The sequence below is a fragment of the Heptranchias perlo genome, chromosome 10 (genome assembly GCF_035084215.1).
Source record: "Heptranchias perlo isolate sHepPer1 chromosome 10, sHepPer1.hap1, whole genome shotgun sequence".
Classification (NCBI taxonomy): Eukaryota; Metazoa; Chordata; class Chondrichthyes; order Hexanchiformes; family Hexanchidae; genus Heptranchias; species Heptranchias perlo.
The window spans coordinates 58,090,462-58,111,609 of NC_090334.1; the positions used below are offsets into that span (position 1 = coordinate 58,090,462).

The window sequence follows — 21,148 nt, forward strand, 5'->3', positions numbered from 1 at the left end:
GGGGGGGGGGGGGGGGGGGCGGTGGGGAGCACAGTATAACAGATGCTACCTATCTTTAATCAAAGTTTTCAGCAAAGTAAATGTATATGTAATAGATTGTCCTTGAAAGGAAAAAACTTAAGAAACATTTAAAAGAACACAATAGATGTCTAGTTTCTTTTGCACATAAAGCGAGTAACATTTGCCATCCTGCACCTCCTCTGCCATCATTAGATTTTCTTTAACCCTTAACCCTCACATTTCTTGGGTAGGCCCAATAGCAATAATAGTGTCAAGCAAGACATTGCAGCAGTACAGAATCAACTTCTGCATCAAATGGCCTAAATAGGTTCTCTTCACACGAGATATTGTGAAGTGGATCCCATTTACAGAACACTATGCAGAAGCTGTATGTGATTAATTAATGCAGTACTATGTAGCAGCTGGATAAGCAAAGAATTTAGCCCTTGACCAATTTTCCTAGCTCCTCAATAACTCTGAATAGCCAAGAATCTATATCCCAAATTGCCTATTATACCCCATAGTCTCCACTCATGAATCAAATGCAATAGTAACTAATGACAAAGCATCCCTATTAGTGGTATATTGTAAAACCAAAAATAGTTTGCTTTTTACTCTGCACCTCCGTGTTCAAGATTTTTTTTTAAAAGACACTTTGGTTTATCTCAGTCCGTAAAATTTTAAGAACAGGTTTTTATTAGATTTTTGTAAAAAAAAAGCTTTGAACAGGACAAGTGATCAGTTTTTCCCATTTTAAAATATAACTGCAAGTGTTTACAGGTATCAACAAGGACAGATAAAACCTAGACTGTCCCATTAAAGATCACTTTTTAAGACCTTCCACCAGAAACAAAAGTCATGTAGCTGCGTTATGTGTTGATTTATTGCTGCTTTATTGAGTCAAACTACAAAGTGATCTAATTATTAGAAACTCAAGATGGTTCATCTTTATTTAAAAATTAAACTTTATATTGTTTTATGCTTAAGCCATTTGTGCATTAAAAGATTTATTAAAAATCTATAAGCTGAATAGCTGTAAAAGAGGTTAAACTGTAAAGATGTTAAACTGCAAAGCATGCTTAAGTGTTTATAAATTCAGAGATGAAAGCAAAGTTATTTAACAGTGTGTGAAGATTATTTCCTCAATTGCTTCAGAATGCTCAAAAATAGATTCATGGTCACTCCCAGATGGCTTAGCTAGTAAATGCACTGCCCATTGTACAATAAACACAGATTGGGAAAGCCACAGGTCTGTGACAAGTTAGCTGATCTCACCAGTGTGGCATTTGACCTCAGTATTCCCAGGTAAGGTTTAGGGAAGGGAAAGAAATCCATTATTCACAATTCAAATAGCTATCCAGTGACACCTATTCAAAATTCCACGTATTCATATCTAGTGAGGATTGAGGCTCAGTTGTGACAGCACCTACTATCAAAGAGCCTCCCAAAATTAACTATTCCGCTCGCACATGGATAGCCTTTGGAACCATGTCCAAGAATAGCCACTTGGACATGGTTCCAAAGGGTGGCTGGCATCCATGGAACATTGGCCCTAACAAAAAAAAAAAAGACTCTTTCTGGAACATGAGAAAATTACATCAACTTTAATTTTTTTTCTAAATAATGATAAACTATCTTCTAACCAGCTTCTTCTAGCATATTGAAACAAAAAATAAAATATTGCTGATGCTGGAAACAAACAAAAACAGAAAATGTTGGACACACTCTATGGCTCTCTGTCAAACAGCATGACTTTACTCATTTTGGAGTACATTATAGCTCTTTGTGTCCCTCACCTACCACATCCCCTTTGAACCCCACTTTCTCTGTGTCCAACTCTGGGGGGAAACAATCGCTCCCAAGTTGCTTACACTCAAGTAACATCTGTACGAAAAGGGAAAATGTTGATGTTTCTGGCATAGCCCTTCATCAGAACTGGAAGATGTTGCAGATGAACAGCTTAGCATATTGTGGAATGTTCAAACACTTTTGAGGTTAAGTAGATTTCCAATTTTAATTGTTTTTTGCTTATGAAGCAATTTTTTTGGTGCCTGGAACAGAAAATAACACAAAAGCCTCCAGTATATATGTTCAGTGATATTTCAAAGCTTCTCAGGGCCTAAAGCAAGATCTTGTAAATCTGTTTAGACATATGGAAAGAGGAACACTATTTGACAACCAGTTTTGTGAATGAATGTAACAACTATAGTGATAACTGCATTGTCGTTCCTTTGGAATTCTGATATTTCTTCTTAAGTATTGCACTGTACAATTTGGCTTGTATGGTGACTATTGTACTTTATATGTGCTACAATATTGTCTGAACTGGAACAAAACCATATTTCACTTGCAGCTAATTTAATTCAATTCATTTAGATAATCAGAACTATAATTACCAATGTACACCACAACATTGCATAAATTTAAGTTTCTCTCCTTCACACAAATTTTTGCTGTACCTTTTGATAGCAGAAGAAAAAAAAAGATGGAATCTTAATAAAAATGTATTAACATTTTGGAATAAAGCTAGTTTACTATAAAACCAGTGCTACTATAATGAAGAGAACAGAGCTAATCATAGAGGAAAGTAAAGATCTTAAACATGGTTTAAAAGTTTAATTGCAATTTTGAAATCAAAATTTACAAGTTTGTTTTCCTTCAAATCAAGGTTAAAAATTATGCCAAGAAATTAGATTGCAAGAAAAAAAACTACTAATGGATGGAAGACAGACTGACATCTGAAAAGTCATACATTTTACTAGTCAGCTAAGATTACACTTAAGTCAAATAATTTCACTCCATTCTCCAAAAGAGAAAATAATACCCACCTGTAGGTATAAAGACTGGATAGCAATCAGCTTGGTTCCCAAAGGAACAACAAACTTCTCCACATGCCGCTGGTGAGAGTAGGGCTGGATGTCCAGGGAATCTTCAGATCTCACCTCTATATGTGCAATCATCAGGTTTGAAAGGACTTGTTGTACAGCCTGTCATAATAACAACATGAACAATTATATGGCTCTCTGTCAAACAGCATGATTTTACTCAACTCAGTGTGTTATAACTCCTTGTAGCCCTCACCTCCCACATCCTCATCACCCCCTTCGAACCCCACTTTCTTCTGTGTCCATCTTGGGGGGGGGGGAAACAAATCCCTCCCAAGTTGCTTACAACTGCACTTTTAAACTCCCAAATGTCCAGCCTTTGGCCCTCTAGTTGCCACAATATCTCTGCAGTTGTCGATGTGCTCAACCACTCCATCACTCCAACCTTGATACCCTTTGTCCACCCACAAAAACTTCACCATCTCCCATCCCAATCGAATATACCCCCTACCTTATTTTCTCCATTACCAACCTTCTCCTTAGACCCCTCTCACAAGTGCAAGGGAATTCATGGACTTCATCCATCTATCCATTCAACCTCCTCTCCCCCTTGCCTACCAAACCAATCCACCCTCAGATCCTATGGCCATCCTAGCCCTGTACCTCATCTCTCTCTCTGGTTTTTCTCCCATCTCCTCTGTGCCCTCTCTGAGCTCATCTCAATCCACCTCCTGCTCCACCTCGACCCAATTTCCATTAAACTGCTGACCACAAACCACCTCGCCATGTTCCTCATGCTAACTAGGGATGGGCAATAAATGCTGGCCTTGCCAGCGACGCCCACATCCCATGAACAAATAATAAAAACAAACAAACAAACAGGCATTGTAAATGGTTCCATCTCTTCAGGTACTTACCCCACCTCCCATTTCAAAACTGCATTTATCACTCCCCCTCAAAAAAACCTTTAACCCTTCTTTCCTTGCGAATTACTACCCAACCTCCAGTCTTTCCTTCCAAAGTTCTTGAACATGTTGTCATCTTTGAGATCCTTAACCAACTCTCCTGCAACTCCCTCCCATCATGCTAATCCTTTCGATATGCTGTCAGCTTCCATAAGTTTGCCGATGACATCCAGCTCTACCTCTCCACCACCTCTCTCAAATCCTTGCTAGGAGACAGCTTGTCGAACATCCAATCTTGGATAAGCCGCCATTCCCTCCAGCTAAAACACTGGGAAGACTGAAGCCTTCGGTCCTCACCACCAATTCCATCCTTCTCCCCAGCGACTGTTTGCAACTTCAGACTACTATTCGACCCCAAGCGGAGCTTCCGAACCAATCACAAAGACCAACTATTTCCACCTAGTAGTATCATCCATTTCTACTCCTACCTCAACCCATCTGCCACTGAAACCCTCATCCATGCCTTTGTCATCATCAGACAGAACCATACCAATGCTCTCATGGTGGCCTTCCATCCTTCACACACGTCAGCTCATCCAAAACTCTGCTGTCTGTAACAAGTGCTGCTTGCCCATAACCCAGTCTCACTGACCTTCACTGTCTCCCAATCCCCCAAAATTTAAAATTCTCATCCTCGTTTAAATTCCTTCTATGGCCTCACACCCTCCCTATCTCTCTCTAACCTCCTGCAGCACTAGAACCCTCTCCCCAAACTCTGCATTCCTCTGACTCCAAGCCACTTGTACACCTCCCTCTCTCCCTTTGCCCCACCATTGGCAGCTGTACCTTCAGTCACCTAGGCTCCATGCTCTGGAATTCCCTCCCTAAACACTCCCCATTGCTTCTCCACCTCCTTCTCAAACTATTATTTGGCCAATCTTAGCATGACATTAGAAAATCTTTACAAACAAATAATAGAGCAGCCCAATGACACAATTGGTTGGTGTATTCATGCAGGAAAAAAAAAAATCAAGCAGTAGGACAGGGGTAAGTCATCTGCAATTCCTACACAAGATCTTGCTCCTAACAACCCAGTTACAATTGGGAGAAATCAATTAGAGGCTGGAATTTTGCTTTAACTGTGTATTTTCAACATCCTCTAGCCACGGTGTCAGTAGGGCTCATTTGGTAGCACTTCACAGGCAGAAGGCTGTGGGTTCAAGTCTCACTCCAGACTGGAGCACATAGTCTAGTCTGACACTCCAAGATAATACTGAGCGAGCTGCATTATCACAGGTGCCATCTTAAGGATAAGATGTTAAACTGATGCAGTGTCTGTTAAATGGATATAAAAGATCTCACGGTACTACTTGAAGAGCAGGGAGTACTTCTGCTTTCCTGGGCAATATTCATCCATGAACCAACACCACCAAAACAGATTAGTTGATCATTTATTTCATTTGCTATTTGTGGGACCTTGCTGTGTCTACATAACTGTCACTGCACATCAAAAGTAATGAATTGACTATGAAGCAATCTGGGACATCCAGAGGACATGAAAGGTACCAGTCATTTCTCTCAAATCACCTGTTCCTTTATGCAAATCAACTTGCATAGATGGAAAGTTAATTTATAAAAAATAAAATCCTATGCAAATAAATGGCAAGAAAAAATTAACTATATTGATATTACATCCCCAATCACAGAAAGTGGTTTACTTGACATATGTATGGGCACCACTTTCTATTCTGCTGGCCAGTTTACATTCCCTCAGAATACAGCATCCAAATTGCACACACAACACACAAATAAAGCATTACAATGTGTGCACACAGATGGTACAGTGGCATAACTACATAGCGTCCTCTATAACTTCCCCAGTAGCTGGCGAAGATTTAAAGGCTGGTGACCACATAACCATTTCACCGACCTCTGCAGCCAGGCTATGCCAATTAGTGCTCTATTGGGCAGAAAACATACCCAGTGGTGCCATCTCTGGAATCCCTATAGAACCACCTCTGTGAGGAATCCAGTTACTAGTGGAGTCCCATAGGGATCCACGTTGGGAAGGCTGCTCTTCACTATCTACATCAATGATCTAAATGATGGTGTTGTGGACACTGTCCACAAGTTTGTGGGTGACACAATGATCTGTGCTAGTATTAGTGCTAGATGAGGGAGAAAAAAAATCTACAATTTGATCTAGATCAAATGGGGAATGGGCCCGCGTCTGGCAGATGTTATTTAATGTAGACAAATGCAGTGTCATGCGTGTGGGTAAGGCTAACACTAAGCATGTATATACCACGTTTGGTACGGAATTGAAGTTTGTTGAATGGGAAAGGGACCTAGGCATTATAGTACAAGTCTCTGAAGGTGCACAACCAGTGCCACGAGGCTATTACGATGGCAAATAGAGTAGTAGGATGTATAACAAAAACAATTCAGTATAAAACTAAAAGGATTGTAGTGTCCTTGTAGAAGGCTTTAGTTAGGCCTCGTTGGGTATTCGGTGTTCAGTTTTGGTCCCCTCACATGGCGACTGATATAGGCCCTAGTAAAGGTTCAAAGGAGGACCACTGGAATGATCCGTAGTTTAAAAGCCCTTAGTTATCACAATAGGCTTACAGAACTGGGTCTTTTTATTCTAGGAAAGCTTCAGGGAGATTTATTTGAAATGTTTAAAATGATGACGGGACTAGACTGTGTATGTGGACGGACTATTTGAACTAGATAGGTATGGGAAAACAAGGGGTCATGCATGTAAGTTACACAATTAGATGTCAAGAGGTTTTTCTTTGCACAGAGGGTTGTCAACACTTGAAGCAAGTTACTGGCTTGTGGGGATTCGTTGCAAAAGTTCGTAAAGGGGTGGGGCGCATTCCTTACTGTGGCTAGTATCACCGTTTACAAAAGGTAAGGAAGACATTGGATATGTACCTCATGGTCACGGTCATCTCCTGGAACTCGTTTTGATCACCTTCGGAGGACGGAGAGGAATTTCCCAGATTTTGTTCCCTGAATTGTCCTGGGTTTTTTTTTTAAATCTTGTTTTTCATCTCTCCTAGGAGATTACATGAATATAAGTGGGAGGGTACACTGGGAGTCATTACTTGCATCATGGCTGCTTAGGATAGGCTTGATGGGCCATCCAGTCTTTTCCTGTTCATATGTTCAGGCAGCAATTTCACATCATCTGCTTTTGTACTATGGGACCCATGCTAGCACTACTTGTTCTCAACCATGGGTCTCACACAGCCAGCTGCAACCTGAAGGTAAGCCTGCCAAGATATGCTAAGGCTAGCAGCTGTTTAGTTTTAAACCTTGTCTTTCTGGATGCTGTACTTAGCAAATCCAACAGGATTTACTATTGGATTGGACATGACCCATTGGAATCCAGCGTTGCTAACATGGAGAATGCATATAAAAAGGAGCTTAAGTTTATTTTGACACACTACCAGTGATATCAGCCCAGCAAAACAAACATACTACAGTTCATGGTACCTTGTGGTTATGTGCTTGCGTACGGATAAATAAATGGACACAAAACTGTGGCCATATTCACCTTTGGTGATCTATGCCAATTTGCCATAACCTTGATACCTAGTTTCAGTGAGAAATGCTGTGCATTATTTTGTTTCTAATCTTTTGGCACATGTAGTCCAAGTTCTGTAAAAAAATTTGCGTCAACACACCATTTAGGACAAGTAATTGACAGCTCAGCTACAGGAAAAATAGACATCCGCATAATGTGTCAGGAATTAAAACTGCACTGGATAGGAATGGTAGTGCATACCAAGAGACCATTAAACATGGAATTGAATAAAGCAGCGCCTCGAGATGAAATCAAAAGATTCCAGAATGTCCACCCAACCGTGACAGGAATAAAGGCAGAAAACATTTTAAGACGACTTTGAAGTTGCATGCTAGTCAAACAAACACACTAAAAGTGAAAGCCGAAGGCAATAGTACTTAGAATGCAGCCCTTCTGCCTCACTTCTGAAGCCCTCAGTCAATTGACTTGCATGGCCATCAACTGTTGCCTGTAAAGAGGTTCGGCACTTGTCTTGCGTTCCAATAATAAGAGCGAGAGAACCATTTTAGTGAGTTCATTACAAAAATGAAAGTCAAATCCAAACAATATTTTATAGTACAGAAACTGGAAAGTCTCCAAGTCAGACATTTCAGACATTTGGATACCCTCCAGCCCTGAAGTGTTTGTAACTTCAAAGTTCTTCTGCTATGTATAATTCCTTTGTACATTGCAGTTATCTGGTCTTCAGGATAGAAGGATGAACTCTAAAATCATTGGATAGACTCCATAAATAACTAACCTTTGTGTCACTACCCGGCGTTGCACTCAAAGCCAGAACACGGAACTGACGTGTGTAGTTACATAGCTCCTTAACAACCTTCAACAGAAAAAGGGGAAAACAACCATTTTAAATCACAAGGTGTTGTTCACAAGAAATTATGACGCTATATATACATCCTTTTCAGTACTGTACCTGGCAATAAGCATAATTTCCTAGTGCCTTGTGAGCTTCATCAACAACCAAACACTTCACATCAGCAGCTGGGCAAGCTCCACGAAAAAGGTCATTCATCATAACCTGCGGTGTGAGGAAGAAAATCCGTTTGGCATTCCAAATATTCTGGCGATTCAATGCCTGTGTGTGCCCTGCAAAAGTTATTGCATGTTTAGCTAGACAGCAATTTTAGTTCATGCAATTTTGTAAAACAGAGACAGATACCTGAATCACTTACAACTAACGATGGCATTTGCAGGACAGTAGGTTGGCACTGGACATTAGAGAACAAACACTCAAAGCCAAACAGCAAGGTCCAAATGTAGGTTTGATTCTCATTCTACTCAGTTCTCAATCACAGCCACACTAACTGAGGGGGAGGGATGCTAAGCAAAGGTTATAGAATTTCCCTGCAGGGGAGGAGAGAAAAAAAATTCAGAGAAGAGTTATGCATGGCAGTGTCTAGTGTCTCCCAATAGCCAGCTACACAGCACTGGTAGTAGTCTGGGAGCAGACTACCAATTCTGTCGCTTGGCAGTAGAGATGTCATGGCCAGGTAGACTAAAGATTGGGATAATTTACAAAATACACTTAGTTAAACAAAATGGCACTAGCCCAGAGCAGGTCATTTGCTTGCCCCTCAAATCAAAGAATTGTACAAAAGATTCTTTGGGGGGGGGGGGGGGGGGGGGGAAAGAGATAATTAACTTCTTGCTTAGCATTTCTCAGCCTTCAGAAGGTATAAAGCTTGCAAGAATGTTTTTAAATTCAGTTAGATTACAGAAGCCAAAAAAAGCTCACAGGTAAACCTTCTGATTTTAGAATTTTATTAAACACAATAATTATGGTACCTTCCAATAGATGAATTCTAAAATGTGTGTTAAATCCAATAAAACCCTGAAATGGCAACAATTATTGACTCCAGTACAAGTACATGCAATTTGCTTAGCCTTGGCCATTTATTTTGAACTTCATCGGATATTACCATTGTGGAAAGTGGACGCGACGAAATCAGTGCTTGGATCACAATTAGAAATACAGTTAATATATATGACCCATTAATTTTACATCAATCCCATGTAAAATAATAGAATTGATCAGGAGTATCTGTACAATAACACAGGCAGCACAAATTGCACATGCACAGAAGCAATCCAAACACATCCTGGGACCCGATTTCCAGCAGGAAATGGAGGCTTTGCACGTAAACAGTTGGGAATATTTCACTGTACACAGATGCCTCAAATGGTTCTTCACAAAAGAAATTTTACAGAGAGTCTCCCTCACTGAAATAGCAATCACCAGGCCTATTTGAACACTGCCGTGCTTTGGCCCCAACTATAGGTGAAATTTAATCCTAATAACCAGGTTAAGAACATAATAACATAAGAAATAGAAGAAGCAGCAGCAGCCCATATGGCCCCTCGAGCCTGCTCCGGCAATAAATAAGATCATGGCTGATTTTCTACCTAAATTCCACTTTCCCACCCTATGCCTTGATTCCCTTCGTGTCCAAAAATCTATCAACCTCAGTCTTGAATATACTCAACGACTGAGCATCCACAGCCCTCTGGCATAGATAATTCCAAAGATTCACAACCCTCTGAGTGAAGACATTTTTCCTCATCTCGGTCCTAAATGGCTGACCTCTTGTCTTGAGACTATGACCCCTAGTTCTAGACTCTCCAGCCAGGGGAAACAGCATCTACCCTGTCAAGCCCCCTAATAATCTTATATGTTTCAATTAGTTCAGCTCTCATTCTTCTAAACTCCAGAGAAAATAGGCCCATTCTACTCAATTTCTCCTCATAGGTCAACCTCTCATCTCAGGAATCAATCTAATGAACCTTTGTTAAACCCCCTCTAAGGCAAGTATATCCTTCCTTAGTCCAGGGGCATCCACTACCGATGTGAAAATTAATAGAGGAAGGTGCTGAGAGTTTGTTTTTTTTAAATTCGTTCATGGGGTGTGGGCGTCGCTGGCAAGCCAGCATTTATTGCCCATCCCAAATTGCCCTTGAGAAGGTGGTGGTGAGCCATCTTCTTGAACCGCTACAGTCCGTGTGGTGAAGGTTCTCCCACAGTGCTGTTAGGTAGGAAGTTCCAGGAGTTTGACCCAGCGACGATGAAGGAATGGCGATATATTTCCAAGTCGGGATTGTGTGTGACTTGGAGGGGAACGTGCAGGTGGTGTTGTTCCTATGTGCCTGCTGCCCTTGTCCTTGTCCTTCTAGGTGGTACAGGTCGTGGGTTTGGGAGGTACTGTCGAAGAAGCCTTGGCGAGTTGCTGCAGTGCATCCTGTGGATGGTACACACTGCAGCCACTGTGCGCCGGTGGTGAAGAGAGTGAATGTTTAGGGTGGTGGATGGGGTACCAATCAAGCAGGCTGCTTTGTCCTGGATGGTGTCGAGCTTCTTGAGTGTTGTTGGAGATGCACTCATCCAGGCAAGTGGAGAGTATTCCATCACACTCCTGACTTGTGCCTTGTAGATGGTGGAAAGGCTTTGAGGAGTCAGGGGGGGGGGGGGGGGGGGGGGGAGTTACTTGCCACAGAATACCCAGCCTCTGACCTGCTCTTGTAGCCATAGTATTTATATGGCTGGTCTCGTTAAGTTTCTGGTCAATGGTGACCCCCAGGATGTTGATAGTGGGGGATTCGGCGATGGTAATGCCATTGAATGTCGAGGGGAGGTGGTTAGACTCTTGTTGGGGATGGTCATTACCTGGCACTTGTCTAGTGTGAATGTTACTTGCCACTTATCAGCCCAAACCCGGATGTTGTCCAAGTCTCGCTGCATGCGGGCACGGACGGCTTCATTATCTGAGGGGTTGCAGATGGAACTGAACACTGTGCAATCAACGAACATCTCCATTTCTGACCTTATAATGGAGGGAAGGTCATTGATGAAGCAGCTGAAGATGGTTGGGCCTAGGACACTGCCCTGAGGAACTCCTGCAGCAATGTCTTGGGGCTGGGATGATTGGCCTCCAACAACCACTACCATCTTCCTTTGTGCTAGGTACAACTCCAGCCACTGCAGAGTTTCCCCCCAGATTCCCATTGACTTCAATTTTACTAGGGCTCCTTGGTGCCACACTCGGTGGTGATGTCAAGGGCAGTCACTCTCACCTCTGGATTTCAGCTCTTTTCTCCATGTTTGGACCAAGGCTGTAATGCGCTCTGGAGCAGAGAGGTCCTGGCGGAACCCAAACTGAGCATCGGTGAGCAGGTTATTGGTGAGTAAGTGCCGCTTGATAGCGCTGTTGACACCTTCCATCACTTTGCTGATGATTGAGTTAATACTGTCCTTTCATCTCTAGTATATAGCTTTTCGAAGCTAGAAATGCTCTGGCAATAATCAAATAGGTAAGAATGGAATCAAGCAAGAACAGTCCCATTGAACTGGACAACAAAGAGACATTGGTAGAGGATAGTGTGTTCGACCGTGTCAACGACTGCAAAGAAGCCAAGGAGGGAAAATGCATCACTGTCATAGTCACACAGGATGTCATTTGTGACTTTGCTTAGGGCCATTTCAGTCCTATTGCAGGTGCAGAAGCCTGTTGGAGAGAGTTGTGGGAAAAATGGGCATGCATGGGAAGCAATAACACATTCATGGACTTGAAAGAAAAAGGAGATTGGAAATGGGGCGGTAATTTGAAATGACCAGGGTGGGGTTCTAGAATTCCCATGTTTTGCCATGAATTTCCACTGATTTGAGCTTAAATAATAGCAGTGTGTGTGAAATTTTGTCAAATCTTTTTTTGAAAGTTAAGGTACACCACATTGGAGGGTTCTCCACAGTCTAATTGGAATATCACTTCCTCGAAAAGGTGGGAGGTGGTTAGTTAGGCAAGACTTTCCTCTTCTGAATCTATGCTGACTGCTGTTTACTAGGTTATCAAAATGATAATTCTCAAGTTTATCAGTGCATCCAAGCAGGAGGGGAGGTGCCATCAGGCAATGTCCCCCCACCGTTGGAAGCTGTGCATGTGTGGACATCAGCTCGGCTGTGATGCCTCCATGATGGATTATTCTGATAACAATCATTGTCCAGGTATTCCAATGAAGAATCACCAGTTGGCAATGTACTGGAGGGAGGCCAGTGCTCATGGAACTGTACTAAGCACAAACCGGCATCTTCAGGACCGGAGAACAATCACAGCACAACGTAAACGTATGCATGGAGGGTGTTTGATACCAGTGTTTTCGAATCATTGCTGCCACGACAGACAGACAGACGGACACATACATACATCTGAAATTAGGTAAAACTTGTTTTTAGTAATGACTAGGAAATGTTATGGTCAGTGCATTATAAATCAATAACCTGCTCAAAGAAAGAGAGAACATTTCAATCCAACAAAATGAACAGTATTAAGACACCATTAGTTCCCAGTAATCCACAGCAGATGACATATCACTAATCTCAGTAATCACATTACAAATTTAGTCTTTCAGCAAAGACATCCTCACACATTAACTGACGACTGCATCCTGACCAAAGTCTGCCATAATACCCCTCGTGAGATTTTTTTCAAACAATCCCATCCACTATTATTAAAGCATATGATCTGTTAAAACACAACCTCCTTCAATTTCTCCACTCACCAACACTTTCACAAATCAGGACCAGGTTTTAAAGTGCCAGTGTTCTGCCTCTCTACACCATCCTAACAGTAAAGAGAGTTTCCAGATGATTACTGTACCAGCTGGTCTTACAGTTGGCACTGTTTAAAACTAGTCTGAATTGAAGTGATGGTAAGCAGAGCTGAACACATGCGAAAATTAGCTGGTTACTGTCCCAGCTGGAAACTTAACTCGCCATTAGGTGGGCATGCAGAACACCATATGATCCTAAATATGGACGGCACTAAATTGGGCCATGTAGCACCCGTTGTTTTGGCGCTACACTGCCTCTGACATCTTAGATGCGCACGCACGTTTCTAGCGTGATGTGCGCCGAACGCCATCTTGGTATAGGAGTTAGTGCATTCGCAGATAACAAACTATGGAATCATGTAAAGTAGGGAGAAGATGGCTTCAATCAGCGTACAACGCTGATTTGAAGTGACAGACACCATTTTGGGTCTTAACGCTCAACTCACAATTGGCACTTTCCTTTTAAGAATCTTATTGGAAGAGCTAGATGTTTACCTAATAATTTGTTCCAGTGAAAGACCATACTTGATTTTATATAGCGCCTTATCACGTGTCCCAGATATCCCAAAATGTTTTGCATAATATGAATGACATTGTTCAGTTACTGTTCTACGGTCAAATTTTTTTTCAAGCACATCAGTTGTCTAGCTTTACACAAGAATTTTAACTGAAGTCATACTCTTGAGTTGGTATCCCCAAGTTCTTTAGCATGTAGTGCATAATCTCAAACAATATTTGTATTTTTATAGAATAAAATGTGGAACAAAGTATCTTACAAAATGAAATTGCCCCATCCCCTATTCCAAATGCAGCCTGTGGCCGTATGCATCATATAGTCTCATGAAGAATTAACCTTCTTGTAATCAATCTGCAAGTAGGCAATACAGTAATTCTGAATTGCATGAGTATTTGCAAATCCTTAAATCTTTTTTAATGTCATGCTGACTATATGGAGCACTGTTCTAGTACGTTTCCCTTGTGTTCTTAGAGAGTATCGGAGAACTTGGTGTCAGTTCACCTCACTGACTAGTATAACGTCAAGAACAACTCCAGGTTGTATAAAGATAAAAGTTGATTCACTAAAGGTAGTTTTGCTTTAGGGCAATAAGAACACTCAAAAATAGTCTGTCCTAGGTCTGGAAGCTCTCGTGTGTGTGTAGTTGGGAGACTGGTCATTTTTAACTGTTTTATATGAGGGTAGGTTAAAATAGTATTTCATTGTGATGTGTATGCTTAAATTCTGTTTTTTGACTGTAACATTTATGATTGCATAAAAGGAACTATTCATGGGTGCTTTTAATTCCAATGTTGTCACTTCTTTTGTTTATTTTATGAAGTGGGGCATTTGGGTTCTGCAATTTTCAGTACAGCCTACGTGCTGTATTTAAACACTGCTCCAGTTAGTGAATAAACATTAAGAGCAGAGCTGGACATCTGTCAAAACCTCAAGCTTAAATTTAAATTTTGAGAGAACGTATGTAGCTGCATTTATATATTGGCAGTGATAACTTTAAAGGAAGTGTTGGAAAGAGTGTGAATGGTTACCTGTGCTAAACTACCAAAATCAGCTGAACTGAACAATTCCCGTTTCCATTAGAAAGTGCAATCTACCTCTCAAAAGGACTGACTGCACAATCTTATCCTTTTGATGAATGTCTTGAGTGAAATTGCAGGGCTACGGAGATAGAGCAGGGGAGTGGGACTAGCTGGCTTGCTCTTGCATTGAGCCGGCACAGACTCGATGGGCCAAATGGCTTCCTTCCGTGCTGTCTCACCTTTATGATTATGAACTCAACGCACAGTCTTAACCCCGATCATCTGAACGTGTCTTAGAGTGCCTGCAGGACCCCCACCAGTGCTATTTAAAAGGACCATGCAGGATTTACAGGTTAGTGGCTGGATTATTGCTTCTGGCTGCCTAGACATTTGTAACTGTTTTTGGAGGTCTGCTACACTTGAATACTAGAGCACTGGGACATAGCCTAACATTTAGAGCCTGGACGTGCAGGAGTGAAGTTAGGAAATGCTTCTACATGCAAAGGGTGGGAGAAGTTTGGAACGCTATTCTGCAAACTGCAGTTGATGGTAGCTCAATTGAGAATTCTAAATCTGAGATTGATAGATTTCTGTGAACCAAGGGTATTAAGGGATATGGGGCTACGGCAGGTATATGGAGTTAGGTCACAGGTCCACCCTGATCTGATCAAATGGTGGAATAGGCTCCAGGGGCAAAATGCCACCGCCACTTGCTGCCTCCTGATATGTGCCAGCTTCTCCTGCAAGAAAGCGGGACGTGTGTCTGGGTGATGTGCCTATCATGGTTGAATAGCTGCCAGTGTGTGGGGCCTGTAAGTTGTGGGTGGGCGACTTGCAACGGTGGTAATGTGTAAGGGTGAGAGGGTTGAGTACTGATGGAAAGAGTTTGTTGGTATGTGGGTGATGGGGGGGGGGTCTAGTGCGTGGAGCAATGGATGCGGCTAGTGGTGTAGTAGGTAGGAGACGCTACTTAACTGTTGACCTCACTCACCTTGACCACTCATATCAAAGCATTGAACTTCTTCCTGTACTGCATCCATGTTCATGATGCAGTGTGCCTGGCATTGACTGCATCCCCTACTGCCTCCCACTACCTTTTGAATGTATGTCTGAAGGGCCTCTTGCTCCATCCCACCCAACCGCGGATATAGGATGTCCCTCCTTCTGTCCACCTCTTGCACCAAGGCCTCTGGTGCATCAGCAGAGAACCTTGGTGCACGGACTCTCAGATCGGCAGATTGGTGAGGTTTGGCATGCAGATTGGAGGATGTGGGATTTAGTAGGCAACCTTTATTCAATGTTTTATCATAACTCATCATAGAGTCATAGAGTTATACAGCACGGATAGAGGCCCTTCGGCCCATCGTGTCCGCGCCGGCCATCAGCCCTGTCTACTCTAATCCCATATTCCAGCATTTGGTCCGTAGCCTTGTATGCTATGGCATTTCAAGTGCTCATCCAAATGCTTCTTGAATGTTGTGAGGGTCCCTGCCTCCACAACCCTTTCAGGCAGTGAGTTCCAGACTCCAACCACCCTCTGGGTGAAAAAGTTCTTTCTCAAATCCCCTCTAAACCTCCCGCCTTTTACCTTGAATCTATGTCCCCTTGTTATAGAACCCTCAACGAAGGGAAAAAGCTCCTCAGTATCCATCCTATCTGTGCCCCTCATAATTTTGTACACCTCAATCATGTCCCCCCTCAGCCTCCTCTGCTCCAAGGAAAACAAACCCAATCTTCCCAGTCTCTCTTCATAGCTGAAGCGCTCCAGCCCTGGTAACATCCTGGTGAATCTCCTCTGCACCCTCTCCAAAGCGATCACATCCTTCCTGTAGTGTAAAAATAGGGATGGGACCTGCATCGGGGCTTTAGGTGTGCGATGTCTGATCTCCGTTCAGACAGCAGGCTGTTATATTCAGCAAATAACCGATACCAGCTACCTTGAAGAGATTTCTAACATGATGTGGAGATGCCGGTGATGGACTGGGGTTGACAATTGTAAACGATTTTACAACACCAAGTTATAGTCCAGCAATTTTATTTTAAATTCACAAGCTTTCGGAGGCTTCCTCCTTCGTCAGGTGAAGGAGGAAGCCTCCGAAAGCTTGTGAATTTAAAATAAAATTGCTGGACTATAACTTGGTGTTGTAAAATCGTTTACAAGATTTCTAACAGGCAGACTGCCTTTAAGAGATTGGAGCTTCCCCTGCTGGTGGAAAGTGCGAATTGCATGGAATCCTCCTTCAACGCTTTCCATTGCAGATTGCAGGAAAGTCCTCAGGCCTGACAAAAATCTCGTCCTGCCTGCGCAGGGACCATTGGGCATAGGGTAATAGCAGATCGTGCTACTCCCGCCCAAAAACAGACCCTATCCAATTTTTCCCCCGGAGTGTTTAGGATAAGAGTTTTTTTAAACTCACACTAATCTTGGTCAATTTCCACCTCCCTCTACGACAGTCTCAAGATTCCTGGATATGAGAGCTCCCCAGCAAGAGATGATTTTTTTTTTGTGACAGCGAATTAACTTTTTCCACAGTTCACACGAGGCAAGTAGTATGAAGGGACAGCATTAGCTACTATTTGTTTAACATTCTTATAACATATACTTTCACAGGCAGTTGCTGCACCTTTGTTAAGTGTGCAATGTAGTCTTTTCCCTTCCTTACCCCATTTTCTCCTTTCCTAAAGCTGGTAATTCATGTTGCGGTAGTTATTCAGATGTCAGTAGCCCCCCAGTATATCACCCGCGTGGCCATTCTTCAGGTAAGCATCAGGTAATTTGACCACAGGGCAGCACATCGTAGCAATCCTCCCCCTAATCAACATGTATCCACGCTTTCCAGCAGGGTCACCAGATAGTGGTCAAGAATAAGAATCCTTGATTTTTTCCCCTCCCTAGCCCAGTACTGTCCAACAAAAATTGTTGACTAGCCACAGGTGTGGCTACAGCAACACCATTTTAGCCACATGCACTAATTTTAGTAGAACATGCCTCACACTCACAATACAGGTAAATCTGTATATTTACTGAAACATCTACCACCATTCAGTAACCAAGGAAGTAAAGCACTCACACACTCTGCTTTTCATCTTATCATTTTACCAACAAATGCACAAAAAGGTTAAAATACACACGCATATGCCATGTGAAAGTGGATCAAGATTACATACCCAATTGTGTATATTACTCGTTTTCCAATAATAAAATGTAATTCGCCACATCTGGATTCCCAATTAGCTGCAAATGGCTATTGGTTAATGTACTGGACAACAGTGCCCTAGCCCATGGCATTGGGGTTCAAGTGCAGTGCCTCTATCAATCCTTGATTGAGATCTACTAACCCAGGAAACAGGGAATCGGACCTCAGACCCTCCTGCTCTTGTAGGACTCAGTACCTGGTGCACGTATCCCACTGCTGGTTAGTGCAGTTTCACACCATCTGACACGTTAGTCACCTACCTGTCATCTCGGCCATGTGGTCCTGCGGGATGCCCATCACTTTGTAACAGGCTTCGATCTGCTGAGCGACCAGGGGCTTGGTCGGGGCCATGAACACGATCTTCCCCGAGGGATACCAGCGGTAGAAGTTGTACATCACCACGGCCGCGATGAACGTCTTACCCAGGCTGGTGGGCAGACACACCAGCGTGTTGTGGAAGAGCGCGACCCGGGCCATGTCGAACTGATAGGCCCGGACCGGGTAGTTGGTCGGGTAAATCCACACGTCCCCAGAAGACAGGTCGAAGCCAGGGAGGGTGGCGGCCTCAGCCCGGGTCTCCGGCCGCTGGCTGACAGAGACCGGGCCGCCGCCGCCAAGGCTCCGCTCGGCCTCAAACACGGCCACCAGCAGCACGTCGTCATCCTCCCCATCCTCGAAGCCATCCTGCGGGGCGGGAACGGCCGCTTCTCCCGAGCTCTGCTGCCGTCCCCGCCTGTAATCGGCCGAGGGGCCCACGGACCTTCTCTTGCCTTGGGGCTGGGATGCGGCCTGCTGACTGACCGGTTTGGCGCCCCAGCTCTGAAACAGCGTCCGCTGCCGCCCGCCGCTCATTCGAGAAGCTTCTATCCGACTGTATTTAAAAACAGAAACGGGAAATGCCGGTCGGGTCGGGCGGCATCGTTTAATGGTTTGATGACGGCCGGTCCGCCGCACGAATCTGGCGCCTTTGTGTGACGTAGAGAGGTCAAAGGCACAACAGCTGTTGCTTGGAAACGAACCACATGCCCGAGAGCTCTTGGTCTCCCCTCACAGGACACAGTGACAAGTCTAATTTCAAAATCTAAACTTTTGATGCCTGGTGCTTTGTTTAAGTGAATTTCCAGTCTGGGACACTCTTGCTGATGGTAAATGGCCTAATATTACAGCTTTTTGTGTTTGTACTAACGTTGCTACATCAAGATGCTGCAATGCTGAAGAGCTACTATTTCCAGAAAAAGTGTTTGGGTAACTTATTTTTTGGAAAGGAAGCAGACCAAGTGACATAAGGATGCATTTAAACATGATTTCTATCACTGTGCTATATGTTTCTAAACAAAATAGGTTTACCTAATACTTTTTCATGGTTTTCACTTATGCACTGTGGCTTTGAAACAAATACTAATATTGCAGAGATAAAGATACTCATATGTTGGAAATACCTTTTAAGATTTGACCTCAACTAAACACTAAAGATAGATAAGCACCTGAGGGAGAAAGGAATAGAAGGGTATCCTGATAGGGTTGGATGAAGTAGGGAGGTAGGAGGCTCATGTGGAGCATAAACTCCATATATGGCATAGACGAGTTTGGCCAAATGGCCTGTTTCTGTGCTGTAGTTTTGATGTAATTCTATGTAAAAATTTTGATTATAAATAAAACATTTCAAACATTTTTACTCTGCTCAGTTTGTCACTTTGTCTTCTCATTCTGTATCCCATTTTATTTACCAGACTGTAAATACTACAAGAAGAAAAAATGTCTTGCATTTATATAATGCTATATTACCTCTCAGATACATCATAAAACACTTCGAATCATAGAATGATTACAGCACAGAAGGAGGCCATTCGGCCCATCGAGTCCATGCCAGCTCTCTGCGAGAGCAATCCAGCTGGTCCCACTTCCCTGCCCTAACCCTGAAGCCCTGCAAATTTTTTACCTTCAAGTACTTATCCAATTCCCTTTTCAAAGCCACGATTGAATCTGCTTCCACCACTCCCTCAGGCAGTGCATTCCAGATTCTAACCACTCGCTGTGTAAAAAAGTTTTTCCTCATGTCACCTTTGGTTCCTTTGCCTTAAATCTATGTCCTCTGGTTCTTGACCCTTCCACCAGTGGGAACAGTTTCTCTCTATCTACTCTGTCTAGACACTTCATGATTTTGAATACCTCAATCAAATCTCCTCTCAACCCTCTCTGCTCAAGGAGAACAACCTCAACTTCTCCAGTCTTGCACATAACTGAAGTCCCTCATCCCTGGAATCATTCTAGTAAATCTCTTCTGCACCCGCTCTAAGGCCTTCACATCCTTCCTGAAGTACGGTGCCCAGAACTGGATACAATGCTCCAGTTGTGGCCGAACCAGTGTTTTATAAAGTTTCATCATAACCTCCTTGTTTTTGTACTCTGTGCCTCTATTTATAAATGATGTGGAGATGGCGGTGATGGACTGGGGTGGACAAACGTAAGGAGTCTTACAACACCAGGTTATAGTCCAACAGCTCTATTAGAAATCACAAGCTTTCAGAGCTTTCCTCCTTCTTCAAAGACTTCTGCCCATATACCCACAAATCTCTCTGTTCCTGCACCCCTTTTAGAATTGTACCCTATAGTTTATATTGCCTCTCCTCGTTCTTCCTACCAAAATGTATCACTTCACACTTTTCTGCCTTCAATTTCACCTGCCACATGTCCACCCATTCCACCAGCCTGTCTATATCCTCTTGAAGTCTATCACTATCCTCCTCACTGTTTACTACCCTTCCAATTTTGTGTCATCTGGAAAATTTTGAAATTGTGCCCCGTACACCGAAGTCCAAGTCATTAATATATATCAAAAAAAGCAATGGTCCTAGTACCGACCCCTGGGGAACACCACTGTACACCTCCCTCCGGACGAAAAACAACACTTCACCACAACTCTCTCTTTCCTGTCACTTAGCCAATTTCGTATCAATGCTGCCACTGCCCCCCTTTTATTCCATAGGCTTCAACTTTGATGACAAGCTTATTATGTGGCACTTTATCAAACACCTTTTGGAAGTCCATATACACCACATTGACCACATTGCCCTCATCGACCCTTTCTGTTACGTCATCAAAAAAAATCTATCAAGTTAGTTAAACACGATTTGCCTTTAACAAATCCGTGCTGGCTTTCCTTAATTAATCCACACCTGTCCAAGAGACTGTTAATTTTGTCCCAGATTATCGTTTCTAAAAGTTTCCCCACTACCAAGGTTAAACTGACTGGCCTGTAGTTGCTGGGTTTATCCTTCCACCTTTTTTAGAACAAGGGTGTAACATTTGCAATTCTGGCACCATCCCGTATCAAAGGAGAGTTGGAAGATTATGGGCAGTACCTCCGCAATTTCCACCCTAGGATGCATCCCATCTGGACTGGGTGACTTATCTATTTTAAGTACAGCTAGCCTATCTAGTACCTCCTCTTTATCAAATTTTAGCCCATCCAGTATCTCAACTACCTCCTCT

General features: G+C 42.9%; 1 protein-coding gene across 1 annotated transcript in view; it reads right to left on the bottom strand.

Annotated features, from left to right (window-relative positions):
* fancm (FA complementation group M) overlaps window positions 1–18,598 on the bottom strand; it is a 119,687-nt gene extending 101,089 nt beyond the window's left edge. The window contains exons 1-4 of the mRNA XM_067991853.1: window positions 17,917–18,598; window positions 8,239–8,411; window positions 8,065–8,142; window positions 2,829–2,987 (exon numbers count right to left, since the gene is read on the bottom strand). Of these exons, the coding sequence (XP_067847954.1) occupies window positions 2,829–2,987; window positions 8,065–8,142; window positions 8,239–8,411; window positions 17,917–18,508 (1,002 nt within the window). The 5' untranslated portion in view covers window positions 18,509–18,598. The remainder of the gene's footprint in view (window positions 1–2,828; window positions 2,988–8,064; window positions 8,143–8,238; window positions 8,412–17,916) is intronic.
* Window positions 18,599–21,148: the final 2,550 nt, after the last annotated feature.